This window comes from Marmota flaviventris, chromosome 10 (assembly GCF_047511675.1).
Source record: "Marmota flaviventris isolate mMarFla1 chromosome 10, mMarFla1.hap1, whole genome shotgun sequence".
NCBI classification, from domain to species: Eukaryota; Metazoa; Chordata; class Mammalia; order Rodentia; family Sciuridae; genus Marmota; species Marmota flaviventris.
This window is the reverse complement of record NC_092507.1, coordinates 47,854,372-47,873,985: the sequence shown is the minus strand read 5'-3', so window position 1 is coordinate 47,873,985 and position 19,614 is coordinate 47,854,372. Positions and strand designations below refer to the sequence as shown.

General features: G+C 40.3%; 1 protein-coding gene across 16 annotated transcripts in view; it reads right to left on the bottom strand.

The window, feature by feature from the left end:
- Fggy (FGGY carbohydrate kinase domain containing) overlaps nt 1-19,614 on the bottom strand; it is a 409,490-nt gene that overhangs the window by 23,102 nt on the left and 366,774 nt on the right. The window contains exon 16 of one of the 16 annotated variants that reach the window (XM_071617889.1): nt 19,474-19,557. The exons of the other annotated variants lie outside the window; for them this stretch is intronic. Coding sequence (XP_071473990.1) covers nt 19,540-19,557 — 18 coding nt within the window. The 3' untranslated portion in view covers nt 19,474-19,539. Of the gene's footprint in view, nt 1-19,473; nt 19,558-19,614 lie in introns of those variants that run through there. 16 annotated transcript variants of the gene reach the window in all.

The following is a 19,614-nucleotide window of genomic DNA, read 5'->3' as shown; positions in this document are numbered from 1 at the left end:
TCTTTTTATCTTCAAACTCACTACCAGTGAAATAGAGGTCTTAATAGAGGTCTTTTTCATCTCTAACCTGGATTGTTCAAAAAGCCCTCTCTCTGGTTTACTTTTACCCTTACCGCCCTTGAATTGATCCTCTAAGAAGGACCTTTCTAAGATCCAAGGAATATTAAGGTTAAACCTATGACCACACATCCTGAGCTTAAAAAATAGCTGTGTGTTGAGGCCTCTAGGGCAAACTACCCAGAAAGCCAAGCACCTCTGTGATTGCCTCCAAGGATCAGCATAAGTTACCTTCCCTCCTGACTACATGGACCCAAGGGCATAAGAAAGTCATATAATCAGCCACTAAGTATATTGCCTACTTAACTCTTCAATTCACTTTCAGCTCCTTTCCCAATCTATTAAGTTGTGGATACAGATGTGAGACCTCTGGACTGAGTCTAACTGACCTGAGTTCTGGAATGTTACTCCAGGACATCCGTGTTTTTACTGTGGAACACTCAGGTAGGTAGGTAACAGTTCATTGCATCCAGAGGATGTGGTATGGTATATACAGCATTCAAATCACCATAGACTGTGCTGGCTCCATTATGTGGATGAAAGTTTTCGTTTTCCTTGGGCAACTCCCAAGGCTGTTAAGGTCGTGAGAAAGTAAGGAGATATGGCATGAACCCAAACTTTGGAGTCCAATAGAAATGACTCAGGAAGATAGCAAGCAATGGCCTGACAGCACTTCACAGAACAGGTCCTGTCTTAGCTACAGCTATTGAACTCTTATTTTAAGGATGTGGTCATTCTGGGCTCATATGTGCCACTTCTTTTTTTTTTTTCTTGGCGGAGTGGCAGTGAGAAATACCGGGGATTGAACTCAGGGGCACTCAATCACTGAGCTACATCCCCAGCCCTATTTTTTGTATATTATTTAGAGACAGGATCTCACTCAGTTGCTTAGTGCCTCACTTTTGCTGAGGCTGGGGTTTGAACTTGTGACCCTCCTGCCTCAGCCTCCTGAGCTTCTGGGATTACAGGTACGTGCCACTGCGCCCAGCCACATGTGCCACATCATATGCCATACATTTATTAATTACTCTCTGTGTACCAGATACTGCTAGGGATCCAGATTTGCAAAGGACATAGTTTATTTATTTTTCCTAGATAAACTCAATACTAGCCAGGGGAGGAAAAAAATGTGAAAAGCTGACTATCATACAAAATGTGAGAACATTGGGTATCTTTAAAACATATCCAAGTGTCCTCGGACCATCTTGCCATGTTATTTTGATTGACTGGTTTGCATACCATTAATTGCCTTCTGATGTGCCATGCCTATACTGGTTTACATGTTCATTTTCTTGTCCTTACTGAAATGTAAACAGAAGGGAGGGACTTGGTCTGCTTATTGCTGAATCTCAGCACCTCCTGCATAGTCAATAAACCCTTTCATGCGCCCAGCCCAGCACTCCACACATGAAACATGGAGAGGCACGCTGCATAGCCTTCCTTCCATCAAGGAGCTCGCTATAGAAAGGAAAAGACATTGGCTGTGATCAAAAGAGAGTAGTATAAGCACTATGCTAGAAGTGAATAGAATTCTTTTTGATAATTACTCAAGGAAACCCAATTCCTTTTTTTTTTTAAAGAGAGAGAATTTTTAATATTTATTTTTTAGTTTTCGGCTTACACAACATCTTTGTATATGGTGCTGAGGATTGAACCCGGGCCGCACGCATGCCAGGCGAGCATGCTACCGCTTGAGCCACATCCCCAGCCCCCCAATTCCTTTTAATCTGCTAACTTCCACAGTTTTTCAATGCTCTGCCAATTCTTCTGCAAGGACAGCATGAACAATCTGGACTGGTTATCTGGGTTCCCAGCCCTCAAAGGATGAGAAAGTGCTGAGTGGGATATCAGAACTGCTAAGGGTAGCAAGCACATTGAGAGCAGGAAGAAATGACAGAGATATAAAAAATGAGGGAAAAACTATTAACAAGAAAACCAGAGACAAGACACAAATAAACAAACAAAATGGCTGCCTAGAGTCATCACAGTGAGCAGGCAAGGACATTTTATTAGGCTGCTTCTGCTCGACTTAAGGCTAGGTTAAAAGCTCTGCTCAGCCCATCATATCAGAACATTTTCCTTCACAGTCTAAGTTCTGACTTCCTTAAAACAAGATCCACGCACGTGTTGCTGAGGTGTCCTCCACAATGCCCAGCACTAGCTTTGCCACTCATTCTCATTTCATTCCTGCTTCTTCCTCTGCTGGGCTTCTGAGGGGACCCTAACTTTCTTTCACCACGTCTGAATCTTGAAAATGCCCTGGGAGCATGCCCCTCCTGGTTTTGCTTGGGTTCCAGACTTGAGACAACATTCCAGGATTGCCTTCATGGGTGGGATCCAGGAAACTTGTATTATAGAAGGTACTCTGTAAATGTTATTTTCCTTCCTACTGTAACAGATGTGTGGACAAATGTCAGACATAAGGGAATTCCCTCTTCCTTCTTCACATTACCTTTGCTTGCTTTAAAAATAAATTATTGTGAAATAAATGTTCAAAATAGAGATTTAGAAGATTTAAAAGGAGTTTATTTTGTTTCTGAAAAATAATCCATTTAAAAGTTAAACTTAGGTCAGGCTCCCTGTCCACGGAAGACTTCTCTGACTCATCTTCATTGCCTGCCTGCCCCCTAGATTGAGCTATTTCCTCCCACAGCAACTTGTGCCTCCATCTTTATGACATGGTGCCATAATTTTCTGTTAACACATCAGTCTCCCCAACTAGACTATGAGTTCCTTAAGGCAGGAATTGTTATAATTATTTTCACTGCCAAACTCAGCATCTGGCATATCACACGCACTCAGGGAATGTTGATGGAATGAATGAACTGAAGGATAATGCACGTGACAGAATGTTAAAATGGAAGTTTTGGCTGAGATCTAAAGATGACAGATATAAGATACCCCAGTGAGCTGGAAACAGACCACCCTGAAGAATTTGTAGAAAGAGTTGTTGAAGACCTGTAAATCAACTCTCTGAAATCTTTCATCCATGTGGAAGATCAACAAGAGTCTCAGGGGAGAGTTGTTGGTGCACTGTGCATCAGGCCTCTTCCAGAGCAAGGTGTCAGGGGAGGTCTTCTCTTCATGAGTTAAGGCAGTAGGGCTCCACTGAGACAAATGGAGACCTGGATGCAGGTCCTTATGGTTGTGGTGCACAGTGGACTCTGAGCAATTCCTGCTGGGAAGATGGGCAGGCTGGCAGCTTCCATGAGGAAATGAAGGATGGATTGCACTGGGATCAGCCAACATTGCCACAGCCTGTCCCAAAGGCATGACTATTTCCAACAGACCTCTTGGGCCTACATGTGAGAGGACTATCTTGAGTTGTCTTAGATCCTGTCCACTATGGCCACTTATGGAGGCTGGAGGTGAACTACAGGATTTCCAAGGAATTAAAAATAAGCCATTTGCTGGAATACAAGGACAGAGACACTGCAGATGACAGGCTTTCTGAGTTAGAAGGTCTCCAAAAAATTCTATAATAGAGGCTTCTGAGACCAATCTGATCAGAGCTACCACTTCTCATTTGTGCAAAGCCCAGCTGGGGAAATTGGGAGACATCTTAACTTTATTTTCATATATTCCTTGATATTTGAATTTCTGAATTTTGGCTATGACTCGCAATTTAAAGGGTCCATAAAATCTTTATTCCCTAAGTGACTTTGTTCTTATCTAGGAAGATAATGGAATTACTAGAATTTTTAACAAGGACAGGGAAAAGCTAGCTCTATTGCACAAATAGACAGGCACAATGAGGGCAAAAATAAAGTTGTTTTTCAACTGTCTCAAGAATAGTGGGAATTGTGCCACACAAGTTTTTGTTTTACAAAGTCACTAAAGGCAAGTTACACATGCATAATAAAGGCTGGATGAAAATAAATTGAAATGTTAATAATTTCAAGAGCATGGGTAACAATTTTTTTCTTATCAACTTTAAAAAATTTTTCTGCAGTGGCATATATTGATTTTATTGTTGTAAAAAATACAAATATAACACATCATATTAAAAAAAATGTTATGCTTACAAAGGTAGTCAAACTGGTGCAGGTTTCTCTTCCCCTTCTTTGTCTTCGAAAGGCTGTTGCGGGCACCTGAGGCAATATGGAGAATGCCCAGAGAACCAGCCCTGTCATCACAGACTCTGCTGAGTTTTCCAATTTCTCCAGATAATTAACACAAAACTGAAACCTCATGAACACACTGGCTGTATTAAGTCTGAAAATTACCACAGCATAACAATATGAACTTATTATGGAAATGCTGGTCTATGCTAAATATAGTCACCCCCACAATATATTTCTGTTCAGAAGGGTTTATTTGAAGTTGGACTCCAAATTAATACTTTCTGTCAGCAGGCAGGGGCCGGACAATCTTAATTTGCAGCACGCTACCCTCTTTGTTTGAGTCTAGACGGCACAATGAATAGAGTGACTTTTCTTTTTCCTTTTTGCCCACACAATGAAAGCTTTTTAAAAACAAAAATATTTTGTAAAATAGCATTTTAATCACTTCTTTTCTTTCTCTCTGTAAGGCAAAGCTATAAATAAACCATGAAAGTTCACATTTGATTGTCACTTCTGAAACCAAGTGAAGGGCTTCTATAAGGAAAAAAATGGGGTCCCTGTAGCTGCCCATGAAAGCCCTCATTCATGTGGTTTGACCCTTCCCTGGTGTGTCAAGGCAGAGACACAAGTCAGCACGCTCTGCTCACCAATTTTCTGGAGGCAGCACTGGCAAGTGCCAAGCCTCATTGTAGGCAGGGGAAACACCCAGTTCTCATGTGTTATAGCCCTTTGGGGAACTACCAAAGAGCTCTGGACCACACATAGACGTGAGTTATCAGGGAAGACAGGACAAAGGAAGGAAGGGGATCTTCAGCACCCTTGGAGAAGATGTGGATAATTGAGTGGTAGACATACTGATGTTGGTAATCTGGAGAGCAGGAGATATGGTACCTTCTCTCCTAACCTGGGAAACCATGGCCTTAACCTCTGAGGAAGCCTGCCACATAGTCTAGATTTAGGCACCAATGGGCACTGTAAGACTACTAGTGTCTATAATTATGATCTGCAGGGGAGAATACATTAGGACCTGGTGTCGGGAGCTAGCTATATGTGAACTCTTATGAAGAGGAACCATGCCATGTAGGCAGAATGCCTGGCAATGTCAAAGCACCCACAGGTGCTTGGTTACTATCTGTGAGTTGCTGAATGACAGGGTGATGACTTTCATAACAGAGGCAAAGTGAGATCATCAAAGCCAGCATTTCCTGAAAGGCACATGCTCCTAGAAAGTGCTGAAGATAATCCACTAGGATTCTGGAGGAAAAAAAAAATGGAAGCACTAGTTATTTGATTTTTGACCTAGGGAAACTTATTAAGCTTTACCAGAATTCAGTATGTGGACTGGCATCAGATTCCTTCAATTGGGTCATATATTAGACTGTCATGAAGCATGTAAGGTATGTGAGGGTTACGGAGAGAAGTAGAGGTGCCCCAGGACCAAGGGACAACTGCATGGTGCTTCCTGAGTGTCCTCTGCTTCCAGGATTTGCCAGGTGCTGTCATTTAAATATTCTAGGTCCATGGATTTAAAGGTATTATCTAGTTTTATGTAAACTAATCTTCCCCAAATGGGCAAGCAACTGAAAAGGATTCAGTCAATGGATTGTAGGTAATGGTAATAATTTGGATTCAAGCAAAGAAGCAAATTGTGACATTATATTTAGCACTTGCTCTTCGTATTACAAGGTAAAAACAACAAACATCTAGTCAGGTGAGGCAAAAATTGCAAAAAAAATTATTGGGAAGATTGCTTGAGATATGGATACATAGGCACAGGCAAAAATCTTTTAGCAATCACCAAAAATCATTAAAAACACACCTGGCCACAGAAAAAATAGTGGACCTTTAGATATTGTGTAATGTTACTGTGATACCACATGATAGGCAAACACATTTAAAATGTTTTTATTTCATCTGTATTTTGCCTGTTATACAGAGTATCTACAAAAGCACAGAATATTTCATTCTTTAACATTTTTTGTTGTCAATGAAACTATCTTATTTATTATTTAATTATTTGTTGGTTTATTTATTTATTTATATGTGGTGCTGAGAATTGAACCCAGTGCCTCACGAATGCTAGGCGAGCACTCCACCACTGAGCCACCACCCCAGCCCAATATTTTGTTTTTATATTAATAAGTTTCCATATGTTGAGGATGCATGTTTGAATGTTTCTTAGCTGATGGGATCTAGGTGGCATAATGTGGTGTATGGTACTGTCATATGCAGTTCCTCAACACTCAGTCACCATGGCCGTTGCTGTTTCAGTCAAACTTTCTCAGTCATTTACTCTTTGCTGAGCATTGTTCTACTTGATTTATGTATGTGACCTTTTTAACCCTTGGTTCAACGGCAGATATTATCAGCTATCCTCACGTTGTGAATGATAGAACTGAACAGAGGGTCTAAGCAATTTTCCTAAGATCAGAAAGCCAATTTGTAGGAAAGCCAGAATTAAAGCTGGTTCTGGCTCCAGGCCATTGCTTAGCCCCACACAGACACAATGGCGTATCATCCCTCCCCACACTAATGAAAAATGTCTGATCCTTGAGTCCTCCACACTTGAGTTCTGCTGTTTATTAGCTGTGTGTGATTGCTTTGAGTGTGTGTGTGTGTCTCACATGCATTAATACAGGACACTGTACTTTTTTTCATAGATGCTGACACACAGTTCTGAAATACATGAATCTGCCTTCTTGAGGAACTCTGACTCATTTTACTGGAAAAACAAGTTCATGTGCTAATGTGTGGGCTGAGGCACATGACCCCTCCATAGAAAAACAGAAAATATAGCAATGTGATTTTCGTCCAACAAGCACTGAAAAATGGATAATTGTTCTTTTATTTCTTTTTTTGTTTTGTTTTTTGACACAGTCATTTCTTGACCTGCACCTGGCATTCTGTATAACCCCAATGCACTGGAAAGGATAATGTCAACTGAGAATCAGGAAGGGATAAGAAAAAAGAGTAGGAGAGGTCTTCGTCATTCATCATGATACACAGACTGCTCCTCATCTCTCATTCTAAATATATCTATCACACATATGCATTTATATATCTTGCTTTTAGTGTTGATTATATATGAGTGTGCACATCAAAATTCATCAAATTGTACATTTGATATCCATGTATTTCATGTTATGAATACTACATCTCAATTTTAAATCTGTAATAAGAAGAGAAAAACACTGTATGTGTGTGTCCCTGTGTTATTATATTTATATTTTATTTTCAATTATGAAAGGCCTACCAAATGGGCATAGAACAGTTTTAGATGCACAGTTTTCCAATTCTGACTCTAAACTGCATCTCCAAGTAGTCTCCAGTTAATCTCTCTTTTTTTTAATATTTATTTTTTTTAGTTGTAGTTGGACACAATATCTTTATTTATTTATTTTTATGTGGTGTTGGGGATAGAACCCAGGGCTTCACCCATGCTAGGTGGGCGCTCTACCCCTGAGCCACAACCCCAGCCCCTCTGGTTAATCTCTTAATCATAAAAGAGGGAAGGTGTGGAGGTCTCTAATCATAAAGGAAATGGAGCAGATAGTAGGACAATACTACATTCTAGAGACAAATGGGGTTGGATCTGGGTGCTATTGCGTTCCAGATAAGTGAACGAAGCTTTAGTTCTCATCTACAAAGTGGGAGTAATAATATCTGTTCACAGCATTGTTGAAAGTCCCAACAATCAACTCTCTGGCCAATGCCTCCTAACTGGTCTCCTGACTTTTCACTTGGGTCCCCTTTATAACAGTCATGGCCAGTCAGAATGAGTTTTCAGAAATAGAGTGTGGTGATTAAAATAATAAGACTCCCACAGACTACCAGAGTTTGGGATTGGGCTTTACACTGACTAGCTGTCTGACTGGGATCAAGCAGGTTCCTTGCTTTCTTTATGGCTGTTTCCTGATATGGGAATGAGGTGAATAACAGCATTCCCCTCAAAGGCTTGCTATGAGGATCACAGGAGTGATTTGAAAGGAGGCACTCAGAATAGTGCTAGCAGACAGTAGGTGCTCCATAAACCTTTCGTATTTGTTATTCTGCTTGTATGCAAGCTCCGTGAGGCCAGAGGTTTTAATTTGATTCATTCACTGCATTAAAAACTGTTCCTGGCTAGAACATGCAATCCATCAATATTGGTCAAATGAACCAATGCATGAGTTTAAATTAGATTTTTCCCTCTGGGCTGTTTTCACCCACAACACTTTTGATACAAAATATGTGGGGTTTTCTTTCATACCAACTAATTCTCCAATTCAAGACACTGACTTGTATCTTAAAATTCAACTCAATTCTCACACTCACTACCTGGAGTTAGGGTCAGAGTTTACACACCAAGGGCTCAGTCCCCACAAGACCCTTTACTTCAGATGCCAGTTATAAGTCTGGGCATTCTGACTGACTATAAATTGGGGGTTCCGCTACTTGCTACTCCTTCAGGTTTGATAATTTGCTAGAATGGGCTCACAGAACTCAGGAAAACAGCTTACTTCTACTGCCCATTCATTATGAGGTATACAATTCACGAGGAGTCAAATGGAAGGGATGTATAGGACAAAGCATGGGGTGGGAGGTGCAGTGAGTCTCAGGCCCTCTCTAGGCCTGCTACCTGCCAGCACCTCCATGTGTTCACTAACCTAGAAGCCATTGGAACCCCATCATTCAGGAGTTGTTATGGAGGTTTCATATACAGACACAATTTACTAAATCAATGCCCTTTGGTGACACAATCTTTAGACCCTCTTCCTCTTGGAAGGTCGAAGTTGGGGCTGAAAGTTCCAACCCTCTGTCATGCCTTAGTCTTTCTGGTCACCAGTTTCTTCTGAAGCTATCTAAGGGATCCTAGCCTTGGTTATCTTATTAACACACAAAAAGACATTATTCTGGAGAGTCTAAAGGTTTAAGGAACTTTGGTTTTTAGGAGCCAAAGTTTTTTTCAAATGCCAGGAATAAGGAACAAAGACCAAACATTTGTTTTTCAATACATCACAGTATCTTCCCCTTCTAAAAACTGCAATAGACTCCAATTGCTTATTTTTGGCGGGGGCGGGATGGGCAACAGGGTCACACTGTTGCTCAGGCTGGCCTCCAGAACTCTCAGTCCTCCTACATGAGCCTCCAATATAGCTGGAATTATAGGCATGTCCCCTCACCCCCATCTCACCCCCAGCTTGGCTCCATTGGCTTTTGAATGAAACTTAGAATTTGTAAGATAGCCTAGAACTTCAAGATGAAGCTAGATGCCCAGTCTCCAGCCTCTCATTTCATGCCCAGCTCCCTGGGTCACCATCCTGAAAACATGGCCATTTTGCTATTGACTGAACATGCCATATTTGCTACTGCCTGAGCCCCTCCTCCTCTCTCAGGGATGCTCTTCTGGACCTCCCACATATTTGGTTTTGTATGATTTATGTCCTCTTCAAATACACTCTCTAAAAGACTGCCCTTGGCCACTCTGAGCTGAGATATTCTACTTCTCCAAAACACCACAGGTCACATCGTCTCATTTTCTTATCTTTACAACCGTTCACAGCATATAGCATCATCTGAAATTACATTAATTTATTTGTTTACTGTCTATCTCCTCCTCTGTGGCCTTCACCTCTGTTCCTGCCTCCTGAATCTAAGTACCAGGAAAGCAGAGTTTTTGGCTTTCTTCTTCACTGATGAATCCCTAATTTAGCAGGGCACTAAACATTAGCTTTCAGAATAAATTTATTGGATACCAATTTTATGCAAAGTACCATCTTTTTATATTTTGCTTCATTTGATCCTTACAAGCACTTTGAGGAAAGTCTGATCTAAGCCCATAATGAGGAAACAGAGGCTTGGAGAGGTTAAGTAACTTGTCTAAGCAAGTGAAGGCTAGGCCAGGATTTGAAAATTGCTTTAACTCATTGATATGATTAAGTCCATTCTTGAGGAGCTCACTATCAGTAGGTAGATTTCTAGCTTCAGTGTATGACAGTTTACCTTCATCTGATGACTTTGGGACCCTGTGAAACTGTAAAAGCTTGCTTTCTCCACTGTCAAAGACAATCGTAGTCATTATACTGTGCTTACAAAGATAGGAAGGTAGATTCATTGATGTATAGAAAGACTGTTCACATTACTTTTTGAAACAAAATTACTGCCAGCTGCATGACCCTGAGCAAGACCCTTTCCCTCCCTGGGACTCACTTGCCTTATCAGTAGAATGAGGGGGTTGGATTAAATTATTGCTGAAGTCTTTGCCAGCTGTGCAATCTGTTGCGTTGGCTGCATGCACATGTGGTTTTTGATTAACTCTCAGTTGCCAAGTAACTCCTGACTCCCAATGGTACACTTTATGAAGGTTTTACCAGGCCCACTCTGACAGGGCTACATTGGTCTCCCCAGCAAGGTGCAGTTTCACTCCAATTGAACCACAGGCCCATACAGCACAGGAGAGTTGGGCTCCGATAGGTAAGACAACTTACTTCTGTTGTGATATTTTTGGGATGGGGATTCTAATATGTGGCCTGACTGCTAAGAGCAAGGTGGAAATATGAATAGTGAGTAAGTATCCATCCTATTTAGATGAACTTGACTCACTTCTTAGGAATTTTATAAATGCAAAATAAATTAATTAATTAAATTAAATCAAGCTTCTTGCTAAAAGCATCAGATTATGGATTTAAAAAACTGCAAACCAACACTCATCTAGTCATTCCATGGTTAACTGAAATAGAAAATGATCCTGCTGAAATATCTGACAGAGAGTTATAGTAGAAACAATAATATTAATAACAAAAAATCATCAATGACAATAATAATACCAGCTAGTATTTATTGGATACTTACATAGTTAGCACTACATTAAACACTTTATGTACTTTATGAAAGGTGAAGAAGACATAGAGCCCTAGAATCTATATTCCTACCCATTTACTGTGGAACAAGGATTTTGCTGATACATAGACCACAACCTAAATCCTGGCTCTGCCTTTTTTTTTTTTTTTAAACTGGGGATTGAACTTGAACTTGAACATATCATTGAGCTACATCCCTAGCCTTTTGCATGTTTTATTTTGAGATAAGGTTTGCCAAAGTTGCTTAGGGACTCCCTAAGTTGTTGAAGCCTGCCTCAACCTCCTCAGTCACTGAAATTATAGGTATGTGCCAGAGAATTTGGCTTCTGCCATTTAACATTATGAGCCTCAGTTTCCTCATTTTAAGAATGAGAATTTTAATATGTATTTCATAGGCTTGTTATATAGGCTAAATGCTTAAAAGTGTAGATATTATTATTATTATTATTATTTATTCATTGACTAAAGTAAACTTTATGTCCCAAACACTTAATGAAAGGTTTGAATTGCCATGTTATATGTGTTTCAGGTAGGTGAGGTGGGTGCACTGCAGAAGGTGTGGGCTATCAATATTCTCATGGTTCCTCATTATTATTTCCAGACAAGTAAAAAAGCTTGCTCCTCTGAGCTTTATGCCACCTAATGATAGAGATACAGTGACACATACCTGCATCTCATGCTATCACCATCAGACTCTTGCTTACATCCCTATGTTAAATGAGGCTAAGGATTCTAGATCGCATCCTCCTGGTTTATCATTATCATGGAAGATTTCAGGATCTGTTTATAAGACCCATCTAATGTTCCAGTCTTATGGTTTCAAAATGTTTTCAACTCAGTAAAACTTCTTCTCAGCTTTACTTCAACATTCACTCCCACAACCAATACTCTGAAACTTTCATCTGCAGAGACTGCTGTACATGTGTACATTGCCATGTACTAACAGCCACTTTCTGATTTTAATTGCCCATCAGTCCAGTTCTTTCATTTGCACCATCATTCTTACCAAGTGTCCTTCTCTACCTCATGGCAGCTCTGGATAGCTTCCTTTTCTTTTAATCCATATTCTCTGTTTGACACTAACTTCTTTCATGGCTCGCTTAGAATCCATCATCTATTATGCCAACACATGTTTATCAACAAGAATCACCACAATACTCTCTTTTTGCTAAATTCAATGGTACCTCCTAATCCACAGAGACCAGTTAGCCAGGATAAGCCTCATTTATGGCTTTAAAGGAGAAATTTTGCTTTGGATGTAGCAGGCCAATGGGAGATTGCAACTAGAGAAAATGAAACATCTTGAATGGTCTCAGGGTCTGACCCTCTTATAAAGTTATATTGCTTACTTCAAAGTTAATTCCTTACTAGGAAGACTTTTTAAAATATTTATTTCTTATTGTAGTTGGACACAATACCTTTATTTTATTTATTTATTTTTATGTGGTGCTGAAGATCAAACCTAGGGCCTTGTATGTGCTAGGAAAGCTCTCTAATGCTGAGCCACAACCCCAGCCCCACTAGGAAGAATTTTTAGCCAGCAGATCAGAAAACATAATTGGCAGTAAAATATTATTAACATAGTGATCAATGTTTGAACTGCAAGGGGTAATTGGTCAGGTCAACTGCTTGGTGTTTAGGCAGATGAATAACAAAACCATCTGAGATGGATGGATGCATCTATTTCTCTATGCTCTATAAAGTTCCCAGCTTTTGGATCATCAGCTCTTTGAGCCAGAGCCATATTGGCGGTGGAACCTGGACACACTGGCCTGCCTTTGGATAGGCCTTAGTTAGATTAGTTTGCAATATATAATCCTTTTGGCCAAGCCAGAATTCATCCCAAACCAACCTCAAGAAGAAAACGAGCAAAGAAGTTAAATCTGAAGCCAGGAGTTGGGGATGCCAAGGGTGGAACCAAAGCACCAAAGCAATAAAAGATCTGGAAGGAAAGTAGGAAGTCATCAGCAGAGGGAGAGAGTAGAGGCCGGGGGGAGAGAGCAGAGGCTGGGTGGAGAGAGTAGAGGCCAGGTGGAGAGAGGAAGAAGCAAGGAGGGAAAGCCAAGGATAAATCCCTGCTGTGTCCTACTACACTGGTTTGTAGTCTTTTCTATTTCCACACTCTCCTGGCTCCCCTCTATCTTATTAATGAGCAGAGTAGAATAAATGTCTTTTCACTTGTATGTTTCCTTCAGTGTACAGTGAGATGTAGAGGTCATTTATTTTATCTGTATTCCAAACAATTGATATAAATAATATAACAATGCCATAAATATATGTTGAGAGAATGAAGAAATGAAGGATTAAATGGTTTAATGGAACTGATGAATAACTCAGGGATGGGACCCAGGGTATGTGTATAAAGCAACACTTGGATCTCCCATAGTTGTGCCTTTTGGTATTTCCTAAGTGTCAGGCAATTTCCATAGTCTCTGGACTGCCTAGATTTGAACCTTGGCTCTTCCATTGGCTAACTGAACAGCTTGGACAATTTACTAACTTCTTTGTGCTTCAGTTTACTCATCTATAAACTAGATATAATAGAAACAATTACTAATGCAGTTGTTAAGGGAAAACAGGATATGCACAAAAACTATTAAAGTTAGTGCCTGTCACAAAGTAATAGCCAAAAAAGTGAGCTATTTTTATCCTAATACTTACTATATCCATCTTTCCCCTGGCACTACACAGGATCTTATAATGTTCTCCTGAGTGCTACTATTTACAGGCAGCACTTCCTAATCTTCTGCTGCATGTGACATGCTGCCTGGGTAGGGGAGTGATAAAGAGTATGGAATGCAGGAGCCATTCAACACACACCAGCTGATGCCTCTGGTTAATGAGGGGAAGGAAGACGAACAATGAGCAGAGAAAAGGTTGTAGACAATAAAATTCATAGGGTGTTCTAGATTTAGAAATATGAAGTTTATTTTTAGGTTGGACTTCCAGGCCTTTGACATAAAACAAAGAAAGAAAACAATAATGTCTGCCATGTTTACGAACACAAGCTTGCTCTGGCTTTCACAAGACAGGGAATTCAGTCTGCTTTCTTCTGGATGCCATATTATAGACAGGCACATGATATGCTAGAAAAATAAAAAACTGATCTGAAAATCAGAAGGCTCCAGGCCTGTCTTAATCTTAGTTTGGTGTCTGTTATTTTGGATAAGTGGCTTCCTTTCTTTAGATTCCAGTTTCCTCTTCTCCCCAAATGGGAAGTTTGAGCCACTTAATGTTAGTTTTATTGTTCAACAAATAGTTACTAAATATTTATTGTATGCCAGACATTGTCCTGGGCATGATAGATATATCAGGCAACCAGATCTCTCTGATTCCTGCTGTCATAGGGTTTGGAGTCTACTGGATAAACACAAGTGCTACGGGAGAGTGTAAGAAGGAGTTGAATCTAGTAAGGGAGCTTACAGAACTTGAAAAGGATTTGGACACGTTAAAAAAAATGATGATGAAGTTTCCTGTAGGCTGAAAGAAATGCAAACTTAAAGGCTTCAAGTCAAGATTATATGACAATCAGAGGACTAGAAGAGTCCAGGATGGCTAGAGTGGACAGAATGAAGGGAAAGACTGATAAGAGACGAAGCTATAAATGAAGGCAGAGTAAGGCTTTTGGATGACATTTTAAATTTTATTAAAGCTTTTTGACATTATGCCAAATATCAAAAGGGAGACATTGGAGAATTTTAAGCAAGAGTTATCCTATTTGTATTTGCAAAAGCTCACTCTGGTGAATGTAGGAAAAGGATTAGAGAATGGTAAAAGTGGAGGCAAACCATTTGAAAGGAACTTGGAACAGTCCAGGTGAGATATGAGGGTGACTTGGGCTACTGCTCACTGGAATTAGCAAAGCAGAAGATTCAAGGGACATGAAATGTAGTTTAGAATGATATTGTGAGAGAGAAGAAGGGGAAAGAGAGGGTGGGTTCTGCATGGCTTTGAGGTTCTGTCAAGACTGGTGAAGTAGTTGTGATGCCATTAACAGACAGTGCCATGTACTGGGGTAGTGCCAGTTTTGCAGGCAAAGGTGGAGATGCTGAGTTCATATTTTAAAATGTTTAAATTGAGATGCTCATGAGCCCTTTAAGTGGAAGAGTTATGTAGATATCTGTGGAACTGCTGGCACATGAATAGTAAATAAATTTTGGAAGTGATTGAGATATACAGAATCCTGAAGACCACCATTTAATATTGGGCAGAAGAGAAAGGGGGAGCTCTCAAAGGAATTTGGAAAGATATAGTCAGAGCAACAGGAGAAAAATTTAAGAAAGTCCATTGCCAGTGGAAGGGTGTGATGAAGAGAATACTCCACTTTGCAAAATGCCACCAAGGGTAAAGAAAGGATTGAAAAGCCCTTTGGACTGGCAATGCCCTAGGTTGGCATTAATGACCTAAGCTACCATGACCTTGGTAGAATTCTGGGAGTGGAATCCTTGATGAAGGAAGTGAGCATGCTGGTGAGAAAATCAAGATACTAAGGAGACACAACTTATGCAACATTTTTGGCTGAGAGAGGCAGTAACTGAAGGGCTTCATAGTAGCAGTAGTTTTATTTTTAAGGTGGGAGAGTTTATGGAAATGCAATCCAACAGAAATAATATGAGATGCATAAGTAATTTAAAAATTTTTAGTAGTCACTTTTTAAAAGTTTAAAACATCCCTGGTGAGTTTAATTTTATTTAACCTATTATGTCCAAAATATTACAAGTTTACCAAGTAATCAATACAAAAATTATTAATGAGATATTTCACATTTTTTATACTAAGCCTTTGAAATTTGGTGTGTGTTTTACACATTTTGATTTGGAGCAGTGATTTAGTCAGTTTTTTTTCTTTTCTTTTTGTTGTTGTTCCGTGACCGAAAGACCTAGTTAGAGGAGGAAAAGTTGGAGAACAATTAGAGGAGGAAAAGTTGGCTCATGGTTTTGAGGTCAACTCTGTACCTCTGGGTCCAAGGTGAGTCAGAACATTATGGTGGAAGGTTTGGTGGAGGAAAACAGCTCAGGATGTGGCAACAGGGAAGCACAAAGTGAGAGCTTCATTCAACAGGGATAAAATAGAAATCCCAAAGGCATGCCCCTAGATCTACCTCCTCTAGCTACATCTTACATACCTATAGTTACTACCTAGTTAATTCATATAAATGGATTAATCCACTGATAAGGTTATAACTCTCATAATCTAGTTATTTCACCTGTGAACGTTCTTGAATTATCTCACAATGAGCTTTGGGGGTTTATCCAAACTGGAACAACTAGTCACATCTTAAGGGGTCAATAACCACATTTGACTAGTGGCTACTGTATTGGATAGCACAGGTCAAGGGCAATATTTAAATGCTGATGAGCAGGAGGTAGTGTTGAAGGATAGCCTAAACACACAGGACTGACAGAGGATAATGGATTGAGTGGCATGTCAGAAGCAGTGGAAGACAAAGGAGCCTTTGAAAATAGGTGTGACAAATCTTCCTATATAACAAATGTGAAGGAGAAAAAGAAATGGTTATGAGAAGTGTGCTGAAGAATGTCCAACTGACCCTATCAAAAAATAAATAGACCTAATATGTAAAATTTATCAATTTCTGTGTTGCAAATACTTCCAATGTAGACATTTTTGAGTTAGTAATGCAGGGGTACTGAATGTGGGGCTGGGCAGAGATGTACACAATCTACCCTTGTCAGCCAGGAAGAGCCAGTTCCAGCATGCTACTGGGTAAAAAAAAAAAAAAAAAAAAAAAAAGCTAGACGATTTGATGGCAATTGTCTTAGTCTGCTTGTGTTACTATATCAGAATACCATAGGCTGGATAATTTATAAACAATATGTTATTTGTTTTACAGTTATGGAGGTTGGGGACTCTATGATTAATGAGCTGCATCGGGCAAGGGTCTTCTTGCTTCATTATCCCATGCAGAAGGTGGAAGGGCAAGGCAGCAAGCGTGAGAAATGGAAAGGGACCAGACTCATCAGAAACTGTCTTCTACAACTACTCCCTCCCTCCCTTAATAACCCATCCATGAGGGCTATTCCTAACCACTTCTTAAAGATTCTATCTCTCAACACAGCTACATTAGGGATTGAGTTTCACATGAACACATGAGTTCTTGGGGGCACATTCAAACCATAGCAGTGGGTGTCTTTCTAATGGTTTTAAATTTCTTTTTGAGTCAGTTTGTGTTGAGACTAAGAGTTCCTCTGTGAGAGGAAAGATGGGTGGGAATTGGGACAATCTGACGTAAGTACGTAGAAAATGGGAAATTAAGCAACATGATAAAATGGTCAGGTTCCGTCAGAAACAGATGGACACTCATACTGGATAACTGAAGCAAGTTATTTAATAAAGTATTGGAGGGAAACAGTTGGATTTAGGGAAGAAACAAGTTCTGGATGACAAGCAACACCACTAGCTATCAATACCTCTTAGCTTGAAGAAACAAAGGGAGAATGGATAGGTTTCCATCATGCAGGGAAAGTTGTAGGGAAGGGGGCACCTGAGGGATTGTGGTCTAAAGTGAGTAGATGGACAATAGGTGGTTGCAGCTGGGAAAGAAATGCCTCCAAGCTCCTGCTGGTGCCTCCCACTGGCCAAACCCACCTGGAAACAGGGGTAAGGGAGACTGGTGACCAATGATATAGTGATAGAACTTCTCTTATGGCTGCATGGTTTTGTCTTAGAGTGTTCAGAAAACTGGATTTATCCAAAACTGGGATTTGCTAAGGCAAAACAATGGAAGAAAGAAAAAGAGCCATGTGAAGAGAGGAGATGGGTATGAAGAAAGTGAAAAATAAATTATCAAAGCAGTCCTTTGAGGTGTATGTTAGCTCCATTTTAGAGACAAGGAGATTAAAACCCAAAGCATCATGTGGCTTGCCCAAGAGAGCATGCTTAGATGGTGGGGGAGTTAGGAATAAGGGCTGTCTAACTTGAAAGTATTTGCTACCCTACCACACCACCTTCAAGCAAACGAATGGTTTAACTGAATTGGGGGTGGAGAACACATTTTATTGTTCATTTAAAACTTTTAATCAAAGCTAACACATTATCAGAACTTACTACCTACAATATATAAACTCATGCACAATGAAAGCAAGAACTCACAGGACACTCCTTGGCATTTATTTACATGACTGATGCTCATCACAAGATAAAGGGTGGATGAGGAACATGCAAGGGTGCCTTTTGTGACATTAAAGTAGAGTCAAGGTCTCAAATGGAATGCTCTGTCTCCTACTCCAAGTGTTTTCTAGTATCCCCTCAAGATAGTACCTGGCCAGGTGACCTCTTCATTGGGGCCAGTGGTTTGGGCAATATGGGCAGAGAGAGTGCTTCATGGCTTTCCTATATGTGTGGTACTTAGGTATAACCCATTGGGTATTTCCAGGGGCTTAGCAATGAGATGCCTAGGAATTTATGGACTGAATGCAATCTTCCAGGGACCATGTTTTCTTTGTCAAATATTACATGGTAGCTGGGTTTGGTGGCGCATGCCTATAATCCCAGCAGCTGGGGAGACTGAGGCAGGAGGATCATGAGTTCAAAGCCAGCCTCAGCAAACATGAGGCACTAAGCAACTCAGTGAGACCCTGTCTCTAAATAAAATATAAAATAGGGTTGGGGATGTGGCTCAGTTGTTGAGTGCCCCTAAGTTCAATCCCCAGTACCCTCTGCCCCCCACAAAAATATTACATGGTCTGGCAACAGGGTAAAAGATTGGAACTCAGAGCTACAGAGCTGGAAGCAGCACATGGAGAATCACCAAAAGCTAGGTTAGCATTCCTGTGGTGTGACCTGGTGGTGGTGGTGGAGCTAATCTCTCTTGACCCATTTGTGAAATTCCCTTACTTATAGAATTTGGCCAATACCTAGTGAGTAGTTGAGAGGATTAAATAAGACCAAGGATGCAAAGCTCCTGGCACATGTTAATTGTCAGCTGAAGATGACTCTTGCCACCTTCCTGTTCTGCACTGATCCTTTACTCTGACCATTTCTTTCATTTCCCAGAATTACCACTTTAGTCTAACACTGGATTCCATTCACATAAGATAGTGGTGGTTTCCCTACAGTTTTCCAATCATGATTACTCTAGTTTTGGTTACTTAGGGGCCATGGTTTGGGCTTTGGTGACCCCGGGTTGCCATTTTGGGGAGACCATGGCATTTTGGATCATGGCTTTTTTCCAGTCTTCAAATAAACACTGAAAGCTTTCTTTACCTTTCATTCCAGCTCTTGTTTGCCATCTGGTGCCTGGTTTGGCTGCATCTGCGTTTACTTAAGGACTTTAGGCGAAGGCTGAGTTTACATATGGGAAGAAGGAAAGGGTTTTGCTGATTTCTTCCATATGTTCATTTATTCATATATTATGATTTTTGTAATCTCACCAGCATAGATTCCTTCAGAAAATCCTTATGCTGTTCCTTAGAGACCCACGTCTTTGTGTGTTCAGCTGGGAGTTTCTCTGAGAGCATTTTTCCCCCCAATACCCATTACCTTTGGTGTAGCTCAGCATGGCTTTTAGATGAGTACAAAATTAATGTTCTTGAAGGTTCTTCTGTTTGAAGAGAGGGATCTTATCTGATGGGGGAATTCTGTGAAAAGAGGTAGGAGACCTGTGGTCTATGCTGTTCTCTTTCTTTGTAAATGGT